The sequence below is a fragment of the Orbicella faveolata genome, unplaced genomic scaffold (genome assembly GCF_042242905.1).
Source record: "Orbicella faveolata isolate gen_17 unplaced genomic scaffold, um_ofav_v1 contig_24, whole genome shotgun sequence".
Classification (NCBI taxonomy): Eukaryota; Metazoa; Cnidaria; class Anthozoa; order Scleractinia; family Merulinidae; genus Orbicella; species Orbicella faveolata.
This window is the reverse complement of record NW_028301552.1, coordinates 13,785,001-13,805,318: the sequence shown is the minus strand read 5'-3', so window position 1 is coordinate 13,805,318 and position 20,318 is coordinate 13,785,001. Positions and strand designations below refer to the sequence as shown.

At 38.6% G+C, this 20,318-nt stretch overlaps 2 protein-coding genes and 1 pseudogene across 2 annotated transcripts in view; 2 read left to right on the top strand and 1 right to left on the bottom strand.

Annotated features, from left to right (window-relative positions):
• The first annotated feature begins 3,090 nt into the window (after positions 1-3,090).
• On the top strand, positions 3,091-15,059 carry LOC149110491 (uncharacterized). Its single transcript, XM_089292846.1, has 5 exons — positions 3,091-3,420; positions 8,988-9,151; positions 10,051-10,444; positions 12,361-12,402; positions 14,246-15,059. Exons 1-5 carry the CDS (start codon positions 3,321-3,323, stop codon positions 14,254-14,256), a joined length of 711 nt encoding a protein of 236 aa, XP_089148972.1. The 5' UTR covers positions 3,091-3,320; the 3' UTR covers positions 14,257-15,059.
• On the top strand, positions 5,809-6,319 carry LOC149110492 (uncharacterized; annotated as a pseudogene).
• Positions 15,060-18,923: 3,864 nt separating the features above from the next.
• Positions 18,924-20,318, bottom strand: part of LOC149110490 (uncharacterized) — a 21,650-nt gene continuing 20,255 nt past the window's right edge. Inside the window, exon 3 of the mRNA XM_089292020.1 lies at positions 18,924-20,318. This exon is cut by the window's right edge and continues 18 nt beyond it. Within this exon, the coding sequence (XP_089148146.1) occupies positions 20,298-20,318 (21 nt within the window). The 3' untranslated portion in view covers positions 18,924-20,297.

Below are 20,318 nucleotides of genomic sequence, written 5' to 3'. Positions count from 1 at the left end.
ATCACTTAGGCTAAAACAAAAGAAAAAAGACCTTTCCTACTCAGAGACCATTTGAAGGGTTTCCTTTACATGTAAATAGCTGCGACAATATTCAAACCCTACACCACACACTCTGGCGATATATATTTAGGAATGATACTCTTACGCAGCTTTTCTTTTCATGTATTTTCTACACCAACTACCCATAGATATTGTAGCATATAACTCAATTCGAGCACGCGAAAATACTAATAGTTTGAGCTTTACAATTTATTAATAAGCGACCCAGTAGTCGCGTAAGCATCATAACCGACAAGTTGAGATTTCATTGTTTTGTACCGGACATTGGATTGGCTGGATTTAAAAATAGAACATTTGAGTGGCTGGTTTGAAAATGTTGGAATTTATTGTTTCAGCTCTGCCATCTGATTGCTTTTCATTGTCTGGGTGGCCCCGATTTCGGTAAACGCTATGTAACACATCTGCGTTTTGGATTGACTCGTGTGCTTTTTAGTTAGTGAATAACTTTAATTTTCTGGACAATTAAGACCTGTATTAAAATCGTATCAACGATCGAAAGAAGCGAGGAAGTGCAAATGAAACCTGTAACATAAAGCAGAATCTTTCCATACCGCCTAAGGTTTGAAAACTGAGTCAGTGAATGGGAACCTAATTGGTAAAGAAATTAGATGTGCTTTAATTCATAGCAAAACCTTTTTTTGCAGTGATATTTTCTTGGAAATTTTAAAAGGTGTGAAGATTGCTGACTATTAGAATGTTAATGATACGCGTACGAGCGCCAGTTTTTCCTTGCTGATAAATGGTAGTGAAATTAGTGTTTACATGTATCACTCCCTTGGGGGCAGACGGCTTCGATCGGTTGCTTGCATCGGCACGTATCATTCCTAAGGCACGCAGGAGATAGTTTTGATTAATATTTTATCATGGATTGCATATGTACTGCTTAATAAACGAGCGGGAGTGTTTTAAACAATCGGCTACGCCTCATGTTTTAAACTTGACAAAACACGACCCGCGAGTTTATTGAACGGCTTCAAAATCTTCTGATGTAGATCAACTCATTCTTGCACTAATACGATTTGGGGTTATTTTGGCCTAGAAAATTGGACGTTAAGTTTAGCCGTGTCTTCATCAGATATTAAGACAGTCATTAAGCATTAATTTCTTTTGTATTTTCCTTATGAATTTTAATATTAATGAGTGTCGTCCAATTCGATCTTTAATCATGAACAAATCGGACTCTCGCTGCGATGATAACAGACCGAATTGGACTCCACTCAGTCCTATTATTTACCATTACTTATCAAAGCCTACGTTATGTCTTTTGTCGGGCCACCCTGCTGTTTTGTTTTCGCTACCGAAAACTGCTGGAAACTCAATTGGGAATGTTTCGAAAGGAAAACAACGAGAGTTTCTTTATGCTTGTTTAAAATGAAGCCACAAATAGAGGCTCGTTGTTCTTGTTGTTGTTGTTGCTGTTGTTTTTTTTTGTCAATTTAATCTCTATCAGTATCAGTTTGAAATACCTGCTACTATCCACGACTTGCCACTCCACAAAGTAAATTATTTTAGTTATCCTAGGCAGTGTGGTGTATAAAGTAGGAGCTTTTGTGGGACGTCCATCGTCTCGTCCTTCATACCATTATTAGAATTATTATTATTATTTTTTTTTTTCTTTTTAAAAATCCGGGCTTCCGGGTGTTCCGTGTGTCTGGTGAATAATTTGTCTGGATGATTAAGACCTGTATCAAAATCTAATTTGTCTTACCCGCCAACGATGGAAACTAGCGAGGAATTGCAAATGATACTTGAACATAGAGCAGAATCTTTCCCTACTGCCCGACCGAGGGACGAAAATTAAGTCGGTGGATAGAACCTAATTGGTAAAGAAAAGATGTGCTTTACTTCGTGGCTTTTGCTTGGAAATTTTAAAAGGTTTGAACTTTTGATGCACGTTTGCCTGGGCCAAACGCCAGCTTCCAATGCATTCCTTCTTGACAAATGGTAATATATTGCAAAAGCGGAATTAGTGTTTAATTATCATTCCCCTGGTGGCAAACGGCTTCAATCCGTTTTTTGCATCGGCACGTATCATTCCTAAGGCACTCAGGAGTTAGTTTTAATAAATTTTTCATCATGCTATATTGTGTATAAACGGGGGTATGACCATGACCCCATAAATAAATGAAGACCTCATTCCAATTAATAGCGTAACAAAACCCTACGTGATGCGTCGATTCCGGAAACCCTGGAACTTGCTGTTTTGCATTTGTCACTGAAATTTGCTGACAATTCAGTTGGGAATTTTTGGTGGAATAGAAAGCGTCTGGAGTTTCTTTGTACTTGTTTAAATTGAATAAACAACTGGTCGGTATATATATTTTTTTCAGTTAAATCTCTATTCGCATTTTAAATTAAAGATAGTTTCGGTTACCATTTACGACTTGTGAAAGGATTATTTTAGTTATTTGAGGCAGTGTTGTGTCGTTGGAGCTCTTCATAAAAGTTCGGGCTTTTGTGGAACGTTCATCACGTCTCGTCGTTTAAACCATTATTGCAATTACTGTATTATTATTTTTTAATGTGTGTTTTTAAATGTGTGTTTAATGTGCGATTCCGATTTAGCTGTTTTCATTAAGTTTTAAAATTGAATAAATTACAAAATCAAAACAGTACGACAAAAGAACGACTCGTATGAAATTTCAGGATGTTTAACCAAAAATAAAAATAAATAACCTTTATTTACCCCCCCGGCAGTGTTTATAGCATAAAGGCTAGCGGAGTCTCTGTTGGCGATATATATTTACGAGTCACACTCTTACGCAAATTTTATTTCCATGTATTTTCCAAACCAATAAACGACCCCATAGAAAGTGTAGCAAATAATTCTTCTTGAACCCGCAATGACGTAAAACTACTAACGGTTTTTTCTTGGCAATTTATTATGCGTCACCGTAATTGCGTAAGCATCACAACGACCAAGTTGAGATTTGATTGTCTTGAACCGAACATTTGATTAGCTGGAATTGAAAATGGGACATTTGGTTGGCTGGAGTTGAAAATGTTGGAATCTATTGTTTCACTTCTGCCATCTGACTGGTTTTCATTGTCTGGGTGGCCCCGGTTTCAGTAAACGCACTGTAAATAACAATTGCGCTGATTGGTGATTCGGCTTGCGTTTTGAGGAGATCAGGTCAACCCACCACTAGTAGGAATTTCTCAGCCTGTAATATAGACTCTCTCATCATGATTTTCTGTTGCTGTGCTTCAGAGTGCGAGAACGTAACTTACGACACTATTTCAATCGAAATTTTTCAAACATGTTACTCTCTAAAGAGGCAAGCTTAAAAACCAACGGCAAATTGTATTGCGCTGGAACAGCCAAGAAACCTATTTTCGCTAGAAACAGCAGTGATAAAGGTATTTTAAATTTTTTACTTTATATCACAACACTTTTTTAAGCTTAAACGTACAAAACAAAAAACCAAACAAAAAACAGGAAATTGCTAGTTTTAAATCGTTTTTAGACGACAGTGTTCTTGAGTTTTGAGACACCTAATACTTAATTGTTGATATCTCGCTCGGTTCTTTGTTAGAGATGAGAGCTGCCCAGTGAGGTCCCAGGCTTTCGGGCTTGCTCGCGCGGAATTGAATAACTGAATACAAGAGATTGTGATCCTGATCATATTCCCTTGCTAATTAAGTATGCTAATATGAACGTTACTTTTGACTGATCCTGGTCATATCACAAGGAGCACACAATCTTGTTGAGCAGGAAAAGAGTAAATAAGGATTGCACCATACCCAGATTTCGGACAGTTGCTCATGGCAAACATAGCCTGACTTATTTAGGCCCTGTCATTTGGTCCAAACTCGACAAATCTATTCGATCTTCTGAATCATTGCACACTTTTGAAAAGCGCATCAAATTGGTTGATTTCACTAGCCTACTGGACAGTACTTGTGGAGACTGTTCTGTATGTAACAACTAACACTTGATCTTACTGCATGACTCATTGTTTGTTTTATTATATATATTTTAAAACACTAACATACGCACTTGTATTTCATATCTTATTAATTATTAGGTAAGTAATCGTAATTAGGTATCCCCTATTAGCATACATTGTATGCTAGCGACTTCGATACGTTAATAAAGTTCTTATCTTATCTTATCTTACCTTACCTTACCTTATCTTATCTTATCTTATTTTGTCTTATCTTGTCTTATCTTGTCTTATCTTGTCTTATCTTGTCTTATCTTGTCTTATCTTGTCTTATCTTGTCTTATCTTGTCTTATCTTGTCTTATCTTGTCTTATCTTGTCTTATCTTGTCTTATCTTGTCTTATCTTGTCTTATCTTGTCTTATCTTGTCTTATCTTGTCTTATCTTGTCTTATCTTGTCTTATCTTGTCTTATCTTGTCTTATCTTGTCTTATCTTGTCTTATCTTGTCTTATCTTGTCTTATCTTGTCTTATCTTGTCTTATCTTGTCTTATCTTGTCTTATCTTGTCTTATCTTGTCTTATCTTGTCTTATCTTGTCTTATCTTGTCTTATCTTGTCTTATCTTGTCTTATCTTGTCTTATCTTGTCTTATCTTGTCTTATCTTGTCTTATCTTGTCTTATCTTGTCTTATCTTGTCTTATCTTGTCTTATCTTGTCTTATCTTGTCTTATCTTGTCTTATCTTGTCTTATCTTGTCTTATCTTGTCTTATCTTGTCTTATCTTGTCTTATCTTGTCTTATCTTGTCTTATCTTGTCTTATCTTGTCTTATCTTGTCTTATCTTGTCTTATCTTGTCTTATCTTGTCTTATCTTGTCTTATCTTGTCTTATCTTGTCTTATCTTGTCTTATCTTGTCTTATCTTGTCTTATCTTGTCTTATCTTGTCTTATCTTGTCTTATCTTGTCTTATCTTGTCTTATCTTGTCTTATCTTGTCTTATCTTGTCTTATCTTGTCTTATCTTGTCTTATCTTGTCTTATCTTGTCTTATCTTGTCTTATCTTGTCTTATCTTGTCTTATCTTGTCTTATCTTGTCTTATCTTGTCTTATCTTGTCTTATCTTGTCTTATCTTGTCTTATCTTGTCTTATCTTGTCTTATCTTGTCTTATCTTGTCTTATCTTGTCTTATCTTGTCTTATCTTGTCTTATCTTGTCTTATCTTGTCTTATCTTGTCTTATCTTGTCTTATCTTGTCTTATCTTGTCTTATCTTGTCTTATCTTGTCTTATCTTGTCTTGTCTTGTCTTATCTTGTCTTATCTTGGACCTGTACGTAGCGATGCTCCCTATAAGGTCGCGTAAGAAATAACAACAGGAGACAAAGGTAAACTATTCGTTCTTTTCATCCCTGTATTCAGTCTCTTCCTACTCAACAAGATTGTCTGTTCCCTGAGGTCATATTGATCGGCTGGAAAAAGCTGAAAAAAGCTCTGTTTGTTAACGGGAGCGCTAACCTAGGCCACCAATTGGACTGACATTGTAGAACGGTACTGCGAGCTCGAATAGGTCTTAGGACTGAATATTAGCACATTTAATCATAAGGGGAAATGTTGGATAACCTTATTATTGAATCAGGAATATATCTTGTTTTACGTTGAAAAATTATAGGGCCGATTATTTAAACGAAGTCTAATTTAACCCTTGCTTAGGGCTAAGCCGCGGTTTAGACCTTGTCTCGATAAACAAGGGCTAAATCACGGCTAATTCATTATTGAAACGCGACTGAACTGTGTTTTGTCGAGTCAATGGCTAAACCATGTCTCACTAGGAAATGCATTGTCTGCGAAGTTATTTCGTATGCACATTTCCGGATAGTGGTTATGTCTCTGCAACATGGCTTCTAAAACATGTCGCACAACAAATTTAAGCGAACAAGAGATACTTTTATTGGCCGAATTGGGTAGAGACTTTCCAGAAGTGGAAAGTAAAGGCTATGGCAGTAAAAAGTTGGCAAAAAGGCAAAGGTACGTGAGGAAATTTTAACTAAATTTAGCTCTCAAAATCCTAATGGTATCAAACGCGACCTCAGTCAGCTTCAAAGACGCTGGTGGTGGCTGAAACTCCAGTCGAAAAGGAGGCGTGACTTACATCGTCTGGTAGCATGAAAAGCTGGTGGAAGAAAGCCTCCTGCCTCCCAAGTGAAGTAAGCAAATTAGTAGCGGACGTAATCCCAGACTCAGTTAATCCTCTAGAGCAGGAATGTGATGATGATGACGAAGGAGAAGAACTTGATTTAAGGCAGGACAAAGACGAGAGGGAAGTTATTACATGGGAATACATGGGAAGTGGAGCCACCTCTACTTGCTGACCTTGAAGCTATTAGCAGGAAAAAAGCGGCAAAAGTCACGAAAAAAGGAGGATAGTCAGAAGTACAGTAATTTTCAATCGTACTTTTCAATGGTGAAATAATGAGCTGGTGTTTGGCATTGCCACTTGTGTCTGCTGCGGCAACAATGTCAAATGGAACATCTTCATCTTCAATGTCTTCATCAAAGTCTTGCTCTCGGTGCGTAAGGGCGAAATTATGCAACACTGCAGTGGCCACAATAATGACGAGGGTAATCGCCAAGACAGTGCGCAGTTCCAAGTGCAGACACGGAAAACGTCGTTTTAGCAATACAAGGTATCTCTCAAGAACACACCTAGTAAGCCTATGTGCAGTATTGTAGCGCACTTCTCCTGCATTCTTTGGCTTGAGGATTGGTGTTATTCAATATGCCCTACAGGCGTATCCACTGTTATCCACAAGAATGCCATCAAGAGCACCATCTCTTAATTTGTTTGCGTTGTTGCTGTTCTCAAAAATGCGTGAGTAGTGGGTAGATCCAGGTCAGCGGGCTACGATGTTACTAATAAAGGCATTGCTTTCACAAACGGCTTGGACGTTGATGAAGTAAAACTGCTTTCTGTTAACAAATGCCACAGCATTTTCTCTACTTGGACATATGATCCTGATGTTGGTACAATCAATGGCCCCGATCACACCTGCAAAGTGCGCAACATCGTAAAACGTTCTCTTGGATCAGCCAGGTTCTCTGGGAATGACAGGAACTGTCCTTTTTGTTTGGGCAAGAGCCCTTGAAACCTTGTGAATCACTGTGCATGCTGGAAATACAGAAACACCGAATAAATCGCCAATAACCCTCTGCATGGAACGTTCCTGTCGCATAGAATCTTAAAGCACTTAAAACTTGCTGCATTGGTGTAAGCGGCAGACCTCTCCTTGTTTGATAGATCTTTATCCAACATTTTTAAGAGCTTATTGACCGAGTCCTCTCTAAGGCGAAAGCTCAAGTGAAAGTCTTCGTCGTCGTATTCCTCTAATGGGTAAATCTATCCCTAAGGTGCCGAATTTGTCGAACATGTATATTACGTCGATTGGCGTAGTTTCTTGAGTGTCTGTAGCGCAGAGGTCCCTCCATTTCAAAATGGCTGACCATGAAAATATCGTTAAACAGCGTTTAAACCTACCTTTGATCAGGTCTAACTTACTATTGTTCCTTAGTAGGTGTTTAGACACTGTCTAAACACTGTTATGGAAAAACGTTTAAATAATCGGTACTCAAGGTTTAAACCTGGGTTAGACGATGACTTTCGTAAACGTTGTCTAAACTTCGCTTAAATAATCGGCTCATAAAGTCCACTTTGTCTGTAGGTAAATTTGATTATGTAAATGCGTGCACACTCCGTGTAACTTATTCAATACCTCCTTTTTGATAAACATGCAGTTGAAACGATACTGTAGTGTGGTTTTGCTGAAGCGTTTCCAATTACTCTTAGTAATTTAGAGCGTTTTTCAATTGAGTTTCGTAAAACCAAAACCAAACCAATTACTTACTGATAAGACTACTCAATCTCAAATTAAACCGCAGTAAAACCAAAACCAAAGTAATAGCGAAGCGCGCGAGTGACGTCATAACTCAGACAAACTCGGACAAACAAAACGGAATGGTGGAAGATTTGAAGCTCTTTAAGCGCGTAAGCAAGTGTTCCTAAAACAATATTTGAAATAAAAATTTGGCCTTCATTTCCCCCCTATTTTTCTCAGAACACGCTTAGGTTGTCTGACTCTGGCGGGGTTCCAATAATTTGCATTCTGTTTTTAGACTTTCCGTGCTTCGTTATTACTTGATTACTTTCGACACTCAATTAAAAACCGCTTTATTTAAGGTGCAATTTCCGTGCGCGCTCTTGCTAATGCCATTCAGTGAGCGCACAAGGATTACACAAAGCAACCGTGGCGTCGATACAGCGATCATTTTATCTGGTCAATGCCATCGCTATCTGTGCTTTTTTTTTTCTTCGTAATTGAACACAGTGTATTTAAGGCTTTACCCTTTTATTAAAAATGTATGTTAGAAAAGGTAACGATACAAAGAACCCAGCAATTCTTCGATTTTTTTTACCGAAAGAACCCAGTTAAATGCAGCGCATGCGTAGTGAGGCAAAAAATTGCGATTGAATGCGGAATGGCTTTCTTGGAAATACGCCTATTTCTCGAGAACCATTAGTTAGAATTTCACGACATTTGGCATGAAAATAATTTAGAAAACAAGTAACTGAAATATTGAAAAAAAATTGAAATTTGACAGAGGCAATTTTAAATTTTCCAGCAAACCTTCTACAAGCGATAATTAAACATCTCTCCGTTAAACTATTGTTAAAATAGCGCTAACTTGTGAGCATTGTTACAATCTTGTTGCATGCAAATGAAAAAGAAAATCTAACGAATAGATTTTCTGTAAACAAACAAAACCGATTTTAAAGGCCTGTTTATATTTATTCATGTTGTCATGGCAACGGCGTATACGTCAGCTTAGCTATCAAAAATCGGAAGTTTGTGTTGTTAACAAAGTATCAAGGGTTTTAGAGAAAAAGGAGATTGAACACAGGTACCAAAACGGTGTTCGGCCACCTTAATAGGCATGCAAGCCCTAATTAAACTACTAATCTCATTTTTTATTTAATTCTTTTAGTATGGCTGTTTGCAGATCCTGTTTTTTTCGTGGAATATGGAGGAAAATCTCTGATCAAAGTCCAAAATGGTATCATTCCTGAAGTTTACCTTTGGGAACTCGGAATTCGTGAGTGCAAGTTCGCGAAAAAACATCCCGAGTTTGACGGAGTCTTCGTTTGCTCTGTTAGTATTCAGTGTCAATACTCACTTTGATACTCTTAAGTCTATTGCATTGCGGGCCTTCTTAATAATTTTCAGGTTTCTTCACCGTTTTCTTAATACGCACCTTTGGACATATAAGATCATGCATGCAACAAGAAGTCTGCCTTTTTTTGTAATATTTTTAATATAACTCGATAGAAACACGGAACTAGCATGTTTCCGGCGGCTCGTGTGATCAATAAACTTTCTTGCGCAGATTTGAACACCTGTTATGTCAGCGAAACAAACCGACATCGTGCTACACGTGTTCGTGGGCATCTAGCAACGAACAAGAACTCGGATGGCTTCCAATACCTTAAAGCATGTTTATATTGATTTATTTTTGCTATGTATAACCTCTTACAAGAACTTGAAATAGATAAATACATTCCAAATTTCTACCGAGACAAGTGCCTCGATTCGCCTGTTATCAGCTACAACCCTGGAAAAGAAAACCAGACATTTGCTGATTTTATTGCTGTCAACCCTTGACACCGCCTCCAAGCCTTTTCAACTTTAAAATCAAGGAGGCCTTGCTTATTGAGAAGGAAAAACCAAGCAACTTGGCCTTCATTTGATGTTACTTTACTACTTTCTTTTTGATTTTTTGTTGTTAGCTTTTCGTTCTTCAGTCTTCTTTTTGTTTTCAGTGTTATTCTACTCAATGCTCGCACTCATTTACAGTAATGTTGTAATTTTCAATTAACATTCTCCATTGATGGTTTTTCTGTAACCGTAACTGGCGACGGATACGGATCTTCCGAAACATGTGTTATAAAACTGTTGGCATTTCAGTACTTAAAGATCCCCCTTATCTGCTATCACTGTGGAAATTAGAAGCACAACTGAACTTATTTGCTTTTTTTAATATGTGAAAACAGCGTCCTCCAAAGTCTCTGTCATCACTACAGTGGAAAAAATCTGAAGAACTGCCCTCTGGAGAAGTGACATCTCTATTAGATGCCAACGTTCTCCGACAACTTGTCAGAGTGTATCTAACAAGCAATCCTCCCAAGTCCGCAAAAGATTTTAATTCTCAGGCCGAGCTGAAGGCTGTAAGCCATTGGCGCTGGCTCAAGGATGGCGCAGAGGCGGAGTTAGTGCCCGGACCTCACCATGATCAACGGCTTAAAGAAGCAGCAAATTTTGTATTGAAAAAATGGAAAAAAGAGCTGATGGAGCGGGAGACAAAAGTTCAACAGCCGCCTTCCAAGAAGGAGAAGTTGGACACCGAACATGAAGATGAATCACGCAGTGACGACGACATCATCTCAGGTATATATCGAATAAGACATCTATCCTAACCGTTAGAGGATTTTGCCTTGATAAAGCTTGTCTTTGATCTTCTGCTACATACATATATACACATACTTTTTGATAAGGCAGGACTGAATATGGCAACCTTGGGGCTGGGGTGGACCTGTGATTCGCTACTCGCTGGACGAACTCATAGACAAGACAAGACACGATTATTTGATTATATGACGATACACACTTGTTATGCAACACTTTCAAGTGGTATACCATTGAATATCCCACGAATCACTAGTAAAAAGTGAGATATTCCATGGTATACCACGAGAGAACGTTCAATAACTATTTTATATCATGCCATAGAAAATACAGTGGCCAACACAATCAATGGGATATGCGCGCGGCACATGATGGAAAGGTTGTGTGTAAGACGGTCGAATTTACCACGGCTTTTCTATATTCTGATTGGCTCTATTTTCTACAATAACTGTAGGGCTAAAGTAGTTGTGTGACCACCATCTACTGATGTATGGAAAATTCAGAAACTGAACTGAACTCCAGATCGAAGGATGTATCATTGTGCATTTCGTTCTTTAGGTAACACTGATATTTAGATCCAATGCCTTGTCCGTCTGAAATTTAAAAAGTTATCGAAGCTTTTCAAGATGCGCAAACTGTGGAAATAGTAGGCATCCGTCAATCTTGTGTCTGTCTAAGTCTGCATACGAGCCAAGTGGCCCACCAGGCCGGAGCTTTTGTCCGTTCCCAGTGCCATGAAGCGACTAGGAGTATTTCTACTCTCCCCTGGACGAGATGCTACTCCATCACAGGGTTCCTCACAGCGTTAAATTCCCCGGTATCTGTTTATACACCTGGGAGAGAGTAAAGTGAGAGTAAAGTGTCTTGTCCAAGAACACAATACGATGTCCCCGGCTAGTGCTCGAATTGCTCGAACCGGTGTCGAGTGCACTTCGGCCACCGCGATAACTTGAAATATCCTTACAAGGACTAGAGAAAGTAAATACTAAACAACTCATTATCTATCCCACGCCTTTTTATTTTTGGACATTGCTTGGCAAAATTTGCATCATTTACATTGCTACGTAATGTGTCCAATATGCAGAAGAACAGATTGCCCTTCATTCTTCTTTAGTGTAATGATTTACCGAGCCAATAAGACCAAGTTTGGCATGGGCTGTTGGTAGATGAAATATTTGATATTCCTTCTTTAAGTAGCTTACGGTATTAAATATTATATCTTGAAAGATTGATCCTGTATTTATAGGTAAAATGAAAACTGTTATAAGAACTGTGAGAAATAATAAATTACTAATGTATTACTGAACTGATTGATTGACTGATTGACTGATTGACTGACTCACCAACTTACCGACTCACCGACTCACCGACTGACCTACCAACCGACCGACAGACAGACTGACTGACTGACTGGTTGGGTGGCTGACCGACTGACTGAATGACTGACTGACTGACTGACTGACTGGTTGACTGGCTGACTGGCTGACTGGCTGACTGGCTGAGTGACTGACTGACTGACTGACTGACTGGCTGGCTGACTGACTGATTCAGTGAGTGGCTGACTCACTAACTAATTGATCGATTGATTGATTGATTGATTGATTGATTGATTGATTGACCGACTCACCGACTGACCGACTGACCCACCAACCGACCGACAGACACGACTGACTGACTGACTGGCTGACCGATTGACTGAATGACTGACTGACTGACTGGCTGGCTGACTGACGGACTGACGGACTGACCGGCTGACTGGCTGACTGGCTGACTGACTGACTGACTGACTGACTGACTGGCTGGCTGGCTGGCTGACTGACTGATTCAGTGAGTGTCTGACTGACTAACTAATTGATTGATTGATTGATTGATTGATTGATTGATTGATTGATTTCTAGATCTCAAACAAGGCATTTTCTTTTTGACAATGTATTACGGAGGTGAGCCATGTTGTTCTATATTCAGGGCAGTGTTCAAAATAACTTTATGGATGTTAATATACTGTTTGCAAGGGAGCCAGTTTCACCATCAACGAATTAAAAAATGGAGCGTATCAGGATATTGGGTCTCTATGTTGCGTTGCAACTGAAATGGTTTTAAAACCCTAAATACCCGAGCGTCTATGAAGCTTATGAATCAGAGTAATGCACTCTTCAACTTGAACAGATTTGCTGATGAAGGACTTTTCGAATTCCTAATACTTTTAGCGCGAATTCAGGCCTGCTTTTGCCACATCCTCGTCGATGTAAACAAATAACTCTAGTTCTTAATTTTACTATAAGAAAATAACGTGAACACAGGGAGGGGGAGCTTTTGAAGCCGTCACGAGCACTTGCAGCATTTAAAGGTCAGCGCATCTTAGGGTACAAGTCAATGCGACTTGTCCCTCTAATAAGTAACGAGGACAAGCCCATCTTGTAGACTAGCCATTTTTGTCAAAAAAAAATTTAGTTGCAGGGACCAAAATTTTGTCGCGGCAAATTGTCCCACGAATTCAAACCGGTTTGAATTGAAGGGGCAAGTACCCGCTACTTGTCCCTCAATACTTTTTCGTGTGAACGTTAACTGTTCTTAGGAGAAGTCCTTGCGACCAAATTAAAATAAATAAATCACAAATCCTCGTTATAAGTTTACACAATTTCCTACCGACTCTTTTTCGAGGCTTACGGCTCCGGTCAGGATAGATAGATAGATAGAAACTTTATTAAGAATGTCATCAACCACCTAGCTGGGGAAAAACTCCCCTACTAATACGGGGACATAACAAAAACGAGTTAAATTAGAAGAAAATACAAAAACCTATAGCTATTTACAATAGTAAAATTTAAATCCGAGTTAAAATAAGTTATGAAACTATGTACAGTGGATTTTATAATACAATAATACATACTTAAAAAAATTCTTTAGGAGGAGCAGAGCGGACAGCCTCTGCAGCCATCATCTAATGATGCATCAAGATTGTTGAGATTTCTGATGTTCGTCTTAAAAGTGCTGAGAGATGTGGCCTCTCTTATGCTCTTTGGTAATTTTGACCACAATTTGGGTCCTCGATATCTGATCGAGTGCTTACCATATTTCACCGAGTTAAACCTTGGCATTGTAAAGTCAGATTGTCTTAAGTTATACGTACTAGGGTTATTGCTGAAAAAATCACAGAGATAATAGGGGCATAAGGAGGAAGCTGGAAGACAGTGTTAATGCTGAATGAGCAGCTTGTAGTGTTACACTTAAATGTGCATGCAGTTTTATTAATTTATTCAAGTGCTACATTGTTAATTCATGCAATAATTTCGGCTTCACTTTGGGAAAGCCGAAGAGTGAAAAAAGGATATTTTTTGTCCCTAGTTTTGGCCATGTTTTTGTGCAATTTTGAACTGTTTTCACAAATTAACGATCGTAAAAGCGTAAAAGCGAGAAATGACGTTATCGATATCCTCACAAGTGGAAAAGTAAAGTCTTCATACAAGCCAAGTGGCCGGAGCTTATCCCTGTTTCAGTAGCATGAAGCGACTAGGAGTATCTCTACTTCCCCCTTGATGGGATGCTAGTGGTCCATCGCAGGGTTACCCCCAGCACTAAATTCGCCGGTACCCATTTATACACCTCGGTGGAGAAACGCACTGTGAGAGTAAAGTATATTGCCCAAGAACACAACACGATGTCCCCGGCGAGGGCTCGAACCCGGACCGCTCGATCCGGAGCCGAGTGCACTAACCATGAGACCACCGGGCCTCCCCCATCTACATCGATTTTCTTTGACTTATTTTTGTTTTCCCTTGGCAGGAAAAGAATAAAAGACGTAAAGGCCTCCTCCGACATCAAGAGCCGTAATTGTATGGCATTTGATTTGCAGTAGAGAAGACTCAGAATTTGGACATTTTAGTGCGAAGTGCACTCGCTATTGGGATGGTTTAGGGGGCTGCTGTTCGCTAAGGCAATAACGGACTGAGCACCAACACAATTACGCACTTACGTTCTAACGTACTGCCGCACTACTGTACTAACACAATAAGGAGTAAACTTTAATTTTGTTTAATTAATTTAAAAAATTCTCTTTCCTATGCGTGCCTTAGAGATATTGTGATATAATGTACATAGCACAAGCATAAACATCGTGAACAAATTGGATATCCATATTAACTCTCCATGCAGCAAGACAAGCAGGATTATAATCTTTTATGTAATTCATTTGGTTGTCTTTTCAAAAAGATAGATGGTGAAACAAGAATTGAGCTAATAGCAAGGATGTGATTGTCTTCAGTTACTTTTAAATTTGCCAGTAACTGGTCAAATGAGACATTATCCCCTTCTTTCATGTCATTCAACTGTTTTTGAATTGACTTCCAATTTTCTTAGTGCAACTCAACTATACTTTTATCTAATTCACCTTCCAGAGGATGAACTGAGAATCTGTGTTGATTTCATGGGTGGCTGTGGATAATAGAATCTACACTCCGTTTTTGATTTTTTTTTTTTTTTTTTTCGGCAAGTGTGTGAATGCCTGTGGATTGTCTCTTGACCAGTTTCAACAATTCAGGATTATCAGCTGGCTGCTTACAACTAATTCCTTTGTTAATAAAAGCAGTTACGACAGTTACTCTAACGTCATCATCAATTCCAAATACTGCTGCATTTTCCAGCCATATTAACATATGGATACGAGGCAAGCCCCACTGTTGATACTCTACCCTGTAGAACCAGTCACCAACTTTGCCTAATGGTGCAACTTCACTAATGAGAAAATGATTAACGAAGTGACTTATTTGAAAATCAGAGTGCCTGGCACATGTGACAGGATCAGATTGAATCGATCTACACTTCTCCTCCCAATTCAGATTCTCTAACTGATCATCAACGTATTCTTTCTCGTCAACAAGTATACCCAGTATTTTGAACAAATGAGTCCATTGTGTTTCTCCGGAGAAAAAACTACAAAACAATGATCCTGGTCCTAACGGTCTTATCATTGCAACTATGTCTCTTTTCTGAGCCTTTTTGAAAGTATGGAGGACTACCCCTTAATGTTCTCAAAATACTAAAACCTTCATCACGATATGGTGAATTAACTTCTCTAAGGCACCTTGTTGCTTCAGTTGTCCAGCTTTCAATGGCTTGTGATTTCCTTTACATTTCCTTAATGCAACTTGAGATTTTCCAAGCAAAGTCTTTATTTAAAGTTTTTTGGCTTTAAAGAACAAATTCTCTACACGTGTGGCAGCCTTTCTGTATGATCGTCCAACTTCAGATTTACAGATATCACTGTGATAAACCGGTGTCAGCCTTTTGCCATTGTCTGGTCTTTGTCACCTAAAAAAATTCCTGGATATGCTAATTCTTCAGTGTTTAACCCTGAAGACACTCAACGGTCTGTTGCCTTCAGCCGGAGCAACATTGGCAACATTGACGACAAAATGATGAAACATAATGGTATTCACCCACATGGCCTAAATAAGTAAGTCTTGGTTCACAAGAAGGATTAACTGCTTGTACCACATTGAATTCTGCAAAACCTGGATTTGTCTCTACAATATAAATTTTCAAATTAAGTTTGTCTGCAACAGCTTGTATAATGAATCCTTCAACCTATGTGCCTTGTTTAACCATGTTACTAAGATATTCAATCCAGTAGTTTTCTGTATTGCTTTCAGTAAATCAGGAGCAATAAATCAGAATAATCTTTCATATATTCAAGGCCGGACATTCGGATGTAAACATGACTGTTTACATCTCCATATAACTGATGAGACACAGCTCTAAAATAGCAGTCACCTGCCCCACCGACATCCAGTGGCTGAAGCCCAAATTGATTTAACCTATTTTTTTTTTTTAATAAACTACCAGAATCAGCTAAAGAAGTTATAATTGCTGGTCTGCTTTCATTCTCAATGGCAGTTTCCATGACTTTATTGACAGGATCAGGCACAAAAGTAATTGGTGGAGTGCTTTCATTCTGAAACGAGCTTTCAACACTTTTTGCAAGTGGTGGCTCTTTATTACCAAAAAGGGGAAAGACAATGCAAAAACAAGATAGCAAAGTACTTGGCACAAAGAGGAAAGAAATTCTTTTAACACAGATTGATCGCTGGTAGCCACTATATTTTTCTGTTGCCAAATATTTTTTTGAGGGAAGTAAATGTGGAGCTTTTTTCCCTAATGCATCACAATGATCATAGGAATGAAAAGCACATCTAGGTACGCTGTTTCGCACTTTTCGAATTCTAAAATGCGCACTGAAAAAACAGTTGCTTCTTTATATAAAGTTAAGGTGATTCCCTAGATATAACACTTGATGTTAGATTTTTCTCAAAGTTTTTGTGGTTGTTCCTAATAATGCAGTTATTCGAAATGTGCAATAAAAAACATCTGGTACGGTGCTCGTTTAAGAGTCATAACTCGTCAAAGGTGCGTCAAAAATCCGTGCAATGGTAACCATTAAGTGCGTTTTTCTTTTTCTTAGTGCCGCTACGTTTCGGGGTATCAGTGGCCAAACACATAAAAATAAATATTAAAAACTTTCAATAGGTGCATTGCATCGTCTTTTTTTTTATTATGCATGGTTACACACACTCATTACAATACTCACACCGCTACTTACTTACTAACACACATGATGACATGTTAGTGACTGGCTAGAAGCCAGTAACCACAAAAAGTAAGAGCTCACAGTTCACCGACAGTCACTTCTATACCATTTCCTTCCCGATTGGCTTCCACTGTGGTTCGCGCTGAAGACTTAAGACAAATCTCATCCCACTGTTGATTAAGTAATGTTATTAATTTGTCCTCCAGTTGTGAACATCTCATGCGATTAGTCAATGCATCCATGTCCAAAGCGATGATCTGTCGTTCGATCATGTGGTCCATCTCTCGTAATCCAAGCTTGTTTTTGTGTGTATTCATATATCAAAGGAATGTTTTCGGTTACGTTTAAATTATCTCCTTAAAACCAGTTTGACCTGTTGTCTAACAGGTTGCGTCGCCATATTGAATCATCAAATCCAACGGTTCTCAGGAACTCGTTTGGCCAGTTTGACGGTGGTTCCTAATTTGTTCTCAGCGAGACCTTTGCTCTTTCTCTATATAAGCGCCATATCACCCAGATGGTTGGGCAGTAGGTTCACTCCAATACAATACACACATCTCTAATAAACAATAACACATGCATGCACAATTAATTACTCTCCTTCTTAAATCCCCCCCCCCCCCCCACATACAACCACACGGGTATCATTTACTCTCCCTCTTAAATTCCCCCCACATGTACCCCCACGGCCTACATCTGATTAAACCCCACATATACTTACACAGCCTGCATCTCATTAAACTCCACATACACCCACACAGCCTACATCTGATTAAACCCCACATATACCTACACGGCCTGCATCTCATTAAACCGGTTCTGGATTCATACCTCACAGGGACGTAGCCAGGAGTTTTCAAAGGGGGGCTCACACTGTGTCAAAATAAGGGTACTCACCAGATTGTTGTGTCATTTTTGCCATCTTGTTGTAGGTTGTTTGCTTACAAAAGGCTTACAAAAGGGGGGGTCACAGGCACCCCAGGACCCCCCCTCCCCCCGGCTAGCTACGCCCCTGGCTCATTACCTCCAGGTTGCTGAATTCATGAATAAGCAAGTGTTCTAGTCATCCGCTATATACTACTGGCGTCGCCGTCCTGATCAGGGTATACAATTTTACTCACCTCTTTCCTAAACAGGTTCAGAACCTGTCCTAAACAGGGTATGGTATTACGAGCTGAGAGACGTTAACCGGCCATGACAAGGTCATCAATCAACATCAGATCATTTTCTGGACAAGAATGTTATTGTTGTCGGTAAAAAAAATTTTTTCCCACTTATCAGTATTATAACAAGCTCGCATTGACTAGATCGTACCGGTAGGTCTAGTTTCTTTGTGTTTCTTTCTCCTACACAGGTTAGGGATTTAAAATATTTTTGTCCTAAAAAAGGTCAGGATTTTAAACCCTCAGCGGCACCCCTATACCCAAGCATGAGTCAAGTATCCCCCCCGGACCAAAATGTTCCCACGTACAGAGTTTTAAGACACTTGCTATACGGTAAGGTTAAGTCATTAACGGTAGCGGTGTGGTAGGTTATTACCAGGCAATTAAAAAAATGAGGGATCACTGGGCTCGTTTTCGAGATAACGCACGTGAAAGACCGTGCGTTTTCAGAAGCTTTCTTTGTTTTAAGACGATCTTGGCTTAAATTTAATATTGCTCGTCCACCTTCGAAAAAAACTTCGGTTCCTCGAGGGCAGAAGTGTCTAAACTCCAACAAACTATTGCCTGCATACTTTTTTACAAATTATAAAAACAGCCCATGTATTAAGTGTTGCAGTTCACCTCCATAATTGACGGCATCATGAGAACACTCTAGCTCTTAAATGTGAGACACAGCATAAATGAATGTATTGCTGCTACGTGTGAACAGGCCATGTTCATTTTCTTTCCTTTATTCATACTATTGTACTGATTACAGAACTATTGCTCCTTTTTCAGAAGCATTAACAGAAATGTAGAAGAAGTGTAGTTTCTGTCTTTAATTCCATGGTGATTGTAAAAAGGTTCTTACTTTGTATTTATTGTAACATTTGTAATGCGCATTTTTTATACAGGAAATGCGCAACATAAATATTAAATATTGTTATTATTAAATGTCAACTGAACACACATGCTGAACGATACTTCAGGAGGGCAAAGTTTGCGAGATGAACATTGACCGGTAAAACAGCAGTATATGGTGTGTCAAGCAGCAACAGATTTAAAATATATAGAGGATATTACATGGCCACGCGGAGTGTTAAACGAAGAGAAAAAGAAGAGAAAATTAGTATATTCTAAGCAGCCATGTAATGTTCTATTTATTATAAAAACGCCAATGAAATAAATTATCATTTAACTTTCTCTGCGAAAGACGCGATTTATTATGATACCGTAGCGACATGATCTTTTCACCTGTGAAAATAACCTGTTATTTTCATTTTCACGTGTGAAGATATGTGATCGCGCGAAAGCTCTCCTGGTATTTCATTGTGTTTATATAATAAATAAGGGTATCGAGGATATTGAAAATGAAATATACAAGAAACACTATGCACTTATGTGTCATTTCATATTGCCTTCATGATTAAGGGAAGAATTATGCAAAGGTCGATTTCTTATCCCTCTCGCCCGAAAGCTTGAAAGAGATATGAAGGAAAGTGCCACCCCTTCCCCCCACAATTATCTCCAAACGTATTGACCCGATAGCAGTCCTACATGGCATGTAAAGCATCCAAACTTGTTTTCTTTAGAAGTTACATCATGATCTGTTACTCGTGATGTCATACCATGCTTAAATGACGTTACATTTCAAACTCTCTGCCATTTTGCTTTCCAAAAGCTTTTCAAATACGTCAGAACAGCTCCGAAATTGTTTTGCAAAATCAGGAAAAACGTAAAAATACAAGAACTGTAAAGATTTTTGAATTAAATCTCTATAAAATCCAAAATCTCTCTAAAAACAAGTGTTTAAGTTTTAAAAACATAGTAAAATTTGGTAAAGGTAAAGGTAAAAAAAAAGTTTGAAACTTTGTGCCCACCCCTCTCCCCCTCCTTCACGCTAAACAGGGCTGAAAATGCTTGTTTCTTGGTAGCTTCGCAACCATGAACGTCCCAAATGAACTCTTACAAATTATCTTTTTGTATGCTCCTGCTATTTGAGGATCGTGATGTTAGTCAGCCTAGATCGTTAAGACAATACTGCAAAGAAAAGGGTCAAATAAAGTTCTAAAAAGGTCTACCATTTTCTAACTTGTCAGCATGTGGTTTTCTAGGGATCAGCCCTCACCCA

Bases quoted from the DNA above. Each gene is read 5' to 3' on its own strand.
- LOC149110491 (XM_089292846.1), top strand. From the start codon at position 3,321: ATGTTACTCTCTAAAGAGGCAAGCTTAAAAACCAACGGCAAATTGTAT. The intron at 3,421-8,987 runs GTATTTTAAATT...TAATTCTTTTAG, and splicing joins TAGAAACAGCAGTGATAAAG to TATGGCTGTTTGCAGATCCT. The intron at 10,445-12,360 runs GTATATATCGAA...ATTGATTTCTAG, and splicing joins TGACGACGACATCATCTCAG to ATCTCAAACAAGGCATTTTC.